At 39.8% G+C, this 6,779-nt stretch overlaps 5 protein-coding genes across 5 annotated transcripts; 3 read left to right on the top strand and 2 right to left on the bottom strand.

The window, feature by feature from the left end:
* Positions 1-748: 748 nt before the first annotated feature.
* JH06_4708 (hypothetical protein) lies at positions 749-2,094 on the top strand (the record flags this gene model as incomplete). Its single annotated transcript, XM_014669759.1, has 8 exons — positions 749-823; positions 859-891; positions 916-981; positions 1,011-1,097; positions 1,128-1,504; positions 1,550-1,718; positions 1,749-1,871; positions 1,900-2,094. 8 exons carry the CDS (start codon positions 749-751, stop codon positions 2,092-2,094), a joined length of 1,125 nt encoding a protein of 374 aa, XP_014525245.1.
* Positions 2,095-2,099: 5 nt separating this feature from the next.
* JH06_4707 (diacylglycerol acyltransferase) lies at positions 2,100-3,341 on the bottom strand (the record flags this gene model as incomplete). Its single annotated transcript, XM_014669758.1, has 5 exons — positions 2,100-2,779; positions 2,814-2,878; positions 2,911-3,016; positions 3,047-3,240; positions 3,268-3,341. The coding sequence occupies 5 exons, from the start codon at positions 3,339-3,341 to the stop codon at positions 2,100-2,102; spliced, it is 1,119 nt and encodes a 372-aa protein (XP_014525244.1).
* Positions 3,342-3,861: 520 nt separating this feature from the next.
* Positions 3,862-5,194, top strand: JH06_4706 (protein kinase 2; the record flags this gene model as incomplete). Its single annotated transcript, XM_014669757.1, has 8 exons — positions 3,862-3,885; positions 3,917-4,060; positions 4,092-4,156; positions 4,186-4,257; positions 4,288-4,390; positions 4,421-4,645; positions 4,676-4,828; positions 4,859-5,194. 8 exons carry the CDS (start codon positions 3,862-3,864, stop codon positions 5,192-5,194), a joined length of 1,122 nt encoding a protein of 373 aa, XP_014525243.1.
* Positions 5,195-5,512: 318 nt separating this feature from the next.
* Positions 5,513-5,758, bottom strand: JH06_4705 (hypothetical protein; the record flags this gene model as incomplete). Its single annotated transcript, XM_014669756.1, has 2 exons — positions 5,513-5,681; positions 5,712-5,758. 2 exons carry the CDS (start codon positions 5,756-5,758, stop codon positions 5,513-5,515), a joined length of 216 nt encoding a protein of 71 aa, XP_014525242.1.
* Positions 5,759-6,327: 569 nt separating this feature from the next.
* Positions 6,328-6,743, top strand: JH06_4704 (NADH dehydrogenase; the record flags this gene model as incomplete). Its single annotated transcript, XM_014669755.1, has 4 exons — positions 6,328-6,335; positions 6,376-6,446; positions 6,480-6,530; positions 6,562-6,743. The coding sequence occupies 4 exons, from the start codon at positions 6,328-6,330 to the stop codon at positions 6,741-6,743; spliced, it is 312 nt and encodes a 103-aa protein (XP_014525241.1).
* Between the last annotated feature and the right edge of the window lie 36 nt (positions 6,744-6,779).

Genomic DNA, 6,779 nt, shown 5'->3' with positions numbered 1-6,779 from the left:
AGTACGAAGAGGGAGTTCTTCGATATCAGTAGTAAGGATAAGAAACAAGCGAGAGCTCAGTTCCAGTCAAAACGAACGAGGAAGATTCGTGGAGATTATAACAAGGATCGAAAGAAACCAAAGATTTCGAACAAGCACATGGCGAAGAAGATGAGATTGCAAGTCTAATAGTCCTTTTAATTGTTTATTGGGTAAACAGAAATCACGGTTTTATGCAATGTTTGGCCCGGCGCGTGATTATGCGATGAAGAATTACAGTTTGTGCGTATTCTTCTCATTGAATTCTCTTTTGGAGTATTCAAGGTCTGTTCAGTTGAGGCAACAAAAATGAAAAAGAAAAGAAAGTTCATGTCTCCCGTTGGCTCCTTTCAACCAGCATGTGGTGGTACTTGCCTTATTGACCATGCAGAAGGGGATTTGGTATACGTCACATATTTGTTGGTATGAGATTGCGGAAATCCATAATAGTATAGTATTTGCTCCCATTGCTTGTGACAATCGTGTTTGAAGGAGAAGCAATTTTGTATTTCATGATTACTATCTGTAATATAGTAAACTAGTCAACATAGTCGTGTGGATATTCTTCTTTGTTTTCTGGGTTTTGTAAGTTCCAGTGTAGTGGATTGAAGTGAAGGAGTGTCTACTTTCTCTCAGCAACATACTTGACAGAACCAGGAGTGATTCCGAAAGGAACTGCACTTACTGCAGAACAGATTAAAAGCATTACAGAAACAGCTTGTAGTTGTTTATGATTTCGTCGATTGTAGCTCAACGTCTTCTCCGACAAATGTTTACAGCAATTCGAGAAGGTAGTTACAATCGAGTTGATGTAGTCTTGAGAGGATCATTGACATATAGGAATTGCTCCTACACAATCCAAATCTTGTTTCAGTAATGAATAGTACTCACAATTAGGTGAATGAAGAAAATAATGAAGGTCGAACTGCTCTTCATATTGCAGCCTTCAAAGGAGATCTCGTTGTAGAGGATTTTAAAAAGTTGTGATATAGATTTGTGATCGTCTTTTGCATCATGGAGCATTACTGAAGGTGGATCGATACATGTTGAATCCAATGCACTATGCTGCTTATGAAGGGGTGAATTATTGTAAGTTAGTTTACATATAGCATGAGGATGTTGTCAATCTCTTTCTAAAACACAATCATGATCTTGATAATAGTGTGTCGATATCCACAGGTGTCATAGAATCAGAAGATACGAATGAAGGAGATAATGGTTCTCTTGATAGTGATGTAGGTAAGAGGGTTTCAAATGATGGAAAGAACATTCTCGATTTGATGGTTAATAGGGTTAAGTCAGAATTAGGTCCAGATCTGGCATCACTGAAGGGTGAATGTACTATTTTACCTCCATTTACTGGAATTCCACGTTCGTTATTGTTTGATGGACATGTGGTATGCCATGGAATCACTATCTCACACAAAGATGAGTTGTGGAACATGCAGAACTTGTTATCTAAATTTGCCCCCACGGGCTCAACACTGTCGGTTTTGTGATTGGTATGGACATCAAGTTGATTGAGAGGTAGTTGCATTATGCGATATGATCATCATTGTCCGTGGGTTTCAAACTGTGTGGGTTTGCGAAATCATCGTTTCTTTTTCGGCTTCCTGGTATCGACATTATTACTAATCATTTTTGCAATTGCGATGTTTGTCATTGTTTTGGTGAAAGAAGGTCAGGAATATGCTCGAACAGTTATTCCTTCATTGAAGTCTCATAATTAGATGCGAGGCTGGATGCTTGTGTTAAATCTTCTTCAGCACCATTTCTCAGCTATTGTGATTGGATTATTCTGTCTGATTATGCTGATTCCTGTATCGATTCTTGTAGTCGATCATTTCTGCTTGGTATGAATACATCATGCATGTGAAGTAGATTGCAAAGAATATGACAACACAAGATTTTCGACGTCAAAACTATAAATTCATATCGAATCCAGTGTATGATCAAGGTATTTGGAGTAATCTCCGGAACGAACTGTTCACTTATCATCCTTCTATGGTGGCTTCCACTGTAATATCAAATCGTAATATGGGGAATCGAGGGTCTGTCCGAAAAGATATGGCTTAAATGTATCATAGAGAGTGTTTGTAAGAAACATGACAGTATAATTCCAATGGACGATCCTTCCATCCATAAACACATCTGTACTTGTAATACACTCTCTGTAATTCATCAGCCACTTGTTGTTGAATCTCATCCACATACTCTGCATATTCTGGATCTTCTCGGTCCATCTTCTTCACCTCCACTGGTTTCCCTACAACAGCCATCAGTGGGATCTTCTTGGGGAAAGGAAGCCCCCAACGACCAATGATTATACCCATAGCACATTGGATCTTACGAGCAGGACCTTCAAGCCATTTCGGTTTCAGTTTCAACAGTTTAGAGTTACCGAAGTGGAACACAGGCACAATAGGAGTACCAGTCTCCACCGCTGCTCGTACAAATCCCTTCCGACCTGAAAACTTTGCCATTTCTTTGTCCGGTTCATCCACATACATCCCTGCGATTCCATCAACTACTACAGCACACGAGCCAATGTTCAAGGCATCTCGGAGTTTCTTGTTAGTAGCGGCGATAGAACCCATCCACCGAATGATGGCTGAATACCCCGGAACGATGAGAGCACTCTCTGTAGTGAGAGAGTGAAGTGAAGGAGTCAGATAGAATAAGTGATGAGGATATATAACAAGGTACCGTAGGACTGAAGTGAGGAAGAGCGCATCCAGATACAGCACACGCCATTGGAGCACTTAGGATTAATCAGTGAAAAGAATCTTACACACCATGAGGATACTCCGCATAGAGATACTTCTTTGAGGAGTCAAATCCATCATCAAAAATCATCGAGCTAAACAAATCAATATTCCACCAAACACTTACAAGGAGAAGTAATTGTACAGACAATTCCAGAGTTTCCATTTCAACACTTTGATATCGTATGTCTTGATTGGAATTAGCAATGTGAGGAATGAAAGAGCAAAAACTTCTACAAGTAAGACGAAGAGCTGATAACTACTGCGTGCTTTGACAGAAAGCCATCCAATAAAAAAGAGAATGATGAGTAAAGGCATAATTCCAGCAAAAAAGAAAGAAAGAATAAGTGCACCGATCTCACTAATCCAAGATTGTCTAGAACCACCATTCTCCGTAAGGAAATAACGGACTCCAGGCTCTGGAACAGTTGTTATCGTTTGGTCAACCAATTCGCTCCTAACGTATGTCCTACAACGATACTACCCGTCGTACTTCACGTACACTTCTTCCCACTTACGATTTTTGTCCCAGGTGACGTATGTTTCCTTTGTGTTCATAGGAAAAATGAAAGAAATCAGACTTCTCCAGACCCGCGGGATAATAACTGTATAGTCAAATAGAACCCTTTATTCCATACAGCTGGTTGATTTCATAATAGGATAACTTAATTAAAAATGAGTAAAAAACAGTGACCAAGATATCATTATATATGAGTTGAAAAGAGATGCTTCTTCAGACGCTGCCTTCCTTTTGGATCTTCCCTTTTGTTTTTTACATACTGTACTTAGATGATAAACAGATAATGGAAATAAAACTCTCAAAGGAATAATCCACAGAGACCCACAGTTTGGTTGGCTGGCACAGTTGGATACCAGATTGGGTCATTATTCCAGAAGTTGTAGGTTCAAGTCTCACCGTTTGCTTCCATTTTCACCTATGGAAATCTCAGATGATTATGCATTCTGGAGTATGACAGGACTAAACTCTCATGCAGCATATCTTTGTTCATGTTTTCATCCCACGGGAATCAGCCAGATTTGGCCGATAATCCGTATCACATACATAATAGCTTTTTCTATGGGTTGCACTTCATCTAAAGAGGTTATAAAATAGCACTTTAGATAACCGATAGCTTCCAGTTACTGAATCCGTTACTGTGGAAAAGAAGGAGGACATTTTGCCTCAGCAGCCGCTACCAGAGAATAAGAAGCTTACTATTAATGACTTCGAGCTATTGAAGACGATAGGACAAGGATCATTTGGAAAAGTGTTTCAGGTCGTGTTTTCGTTGTTTCCGTAATGGGTAGGTTCGAATGAAAGAGAACGGGAAAATCTATGCAATGAAAGTCTTGAATAAATCAAAAGTGATGGAGTATACATATGATTTTGGCTTGATTGTAGGTTAAAACAATACGAACATACAATTGCAGAACGCCGTATCATGCAGGACATCAGCCATCCATTTTTAGTTTGGTATTGCAGTTTGTTTAGTTTGATTTACAGTCTTCGCTATGCTTTTCAGTCTCAAACAAAGCTTTATCTGGTAATGGACTTCTTTAACGGAGGTGAACTGTTCCACTATCTTTCAATGGGCAGGTTTTCGGAAGTATTGGGTATTCTCTTCTTTGAAAGATAGAATCGAGCAAAATTCTATGCAGCCGAAATAGCTCTCGGCTTAGCGCATCTTCATGAACATAAAATCGTGTATCGTGACTTGAAACCAGAGAATCTGCTGTTGGATCCAGAAGGTCATATTCGTATTACAGATTTCGGTCTTTCGAAGAAGGGAGTCGAAGGAGATACAGCACAGTCTCTCTGTGGTACTCCTGAATACTTGGCACCTGAGATTCTCCGAAAGATCGTAAATGAGTTAGTTATGTGTAATTGGTAGCCATATGGAAAGAGTGTTGATTGGTGGTCGCTTGGCATTCTCATCTTTGAAATGATTAATGGACTTCCTCCGTTTTATGATACAAATAGGAAATTGATGTATCATCGAATATTAACTGCACCCGTACAAAAAACGGTTTATATGACACCTGAAGTAGATATACTCGACTGAGTTCATATACAGGCCTATGACATTGTTTGTAAGTTGCTTCAGCGTGAACCCACAAAACGACTAGGATATAATGGCTTTGATGAGATTAAGACTCATCCTTGGTTTAGTGGTATTGACTGGGATAAACTCTATCGCAAAGAGATCACACCTCCATTTAGACCAACGGTGAAGGATGACGAGTCAACGGAACAAATCGATCCAGAGTTTACGAATGTTGTTCCTGCTGTAACACCTACTCCTGTGAATGCTGTTCTAACAGATCAGAATGCATTCAAAGACTTTTCCTATGCTGAAGGTTATATTCAATCACTTGTTTGTAAGAAACAGGAGAACGAGAACCTGATCTAGAGTGTCTGTAGCGAGAGTAAGAGTCACGTTCGTGTCTGGACCGGTCACGACTATGATGCGAATGATGGTGATGATGGTGTGAACGACTACGACTGCGGCTTCTTGAATAACGACTACATAGTATATGATATCATTTCCATACGGTTTGTACTGTCTTCTCATCTCTTCAGGTGTCTTTCGATTGTTCTTTGCTGGTCCAACAGACACAACAAATCCGGCAATACTTGTCCCGTCGACATGGGAAACAGCGTCCTCGGCTGCATGACGATCATCAAACTCAATAAATGCAAACCCTCTCTGCTCACTAGGATTCAGGAATCAATTATAGATATACTGGGTATAATAGTCCCTTGGAATATGAACATCTGTAACTTTACCATATTTGCTGAACACATCCTCCAAAACATGACGACTACAACTCATTTCTGTATTCAAAATGTACTCAATTCTGTCACGGAATCCTCGTACAATCAACGAAAAGCGCTCACTATTACTAAAACTCTGAATACACTCATACCCTATCTCACCACGTCTACTACTGAAATCACCACCCTCACGACGCATTGAAGTTGAACGACTTCGATCATTCCTTGATTCATGTCGATATGAGTGAGAACGCGAGCGAGACACACTCTTGGATTGTCCACGAGAGTGAGACCTTGAACGAGTTTGGTGAGAGCGAGAACGACTTCTCGATTGTTCCACCTCTCGAGAATTCAGATCTGCGACAGGAACGCGATCCAAAGCAATATCTAGCAAATAATTCGCATTAAAATGGTAATTACCAGACAACTTCTCCGATTGCATGAATAATAAAGCAGTTATGATTATTCAAATCACTGGCAAAAGAACCCCTGATTTTCTCTTTTTTACTGTTTATTTTCATACTCCACGAATGATATGAAACTGACTTCATTTAACAAATACAAGAGTATTAAGAGTTGGTGGGTTACAATAACTGTGTTCACAAATCTCTTCCTACAGTCTCTTTCTAGTATTAAAATTCCAATAGAAGAATTGAATTCGACTTCTAGGATAGTTTAAGACATATCGTGAGATTCCTAGGAAAAACCGTAATCGTCGTCTTATTGTTTTTCCGTCCATTTCCTTGTGTGTTTGAAATTAGAGGCGCAATGCTATCGTAGGATATTTGTGAAATGATGATTGATTAACTGTCGTAGACTGGTATCCAAAAACGCAAGGCTGGTGAATGTCAACACCGTCCGTTGCTTCTCTGCTTTTGCCCCTACAGGTATGTTCCAGAGTGTTGTAGAATAATGTATAGCTGCTAGATTGGATGGAAGGAAGATTGATCCCAATACTCCATGGAGCAAGAGTATTTGTTCATTGTTTGTATTAGTCCTTAGTTCTCGAGCGTTCCTGTCAATACCTCTTCCTTACAGATTTGTTCCGTGGTCTCTGGGTGTCTGTTGTCTCCATGTGCCGAGAAAAGCTCACCGTCAACTTCCCTCACGAAAAGGCGACAATCTCTCCTCGAATGAGAGGTGAACATTGTCTGCGACGTTATCCTAGTGGAGAAGAGAGGTAGTTTTGATTGTTTCATTTCATATCAGATGCATTGCTT

Source organism: Blastocystis sp. subtype 4 (assembly GCF_000743755.1).
Source record: "Blastocystis sp. subtype 4 strain WR1 chromosome Unknown seqid_0416, whole genome shotgun sequence".
Classification (NCBI taxonomy): domain Eukaryota; class Bigyra; order Opalinata; family Blastocystidae; genus Blastocystis; species Blastocystis sp. subtype 4.
The sequence above is the reverse complement of the archived record's forward strand: the minus strand, read 5'-3'. Positions and strand labels throughout refer to the sequence as shown.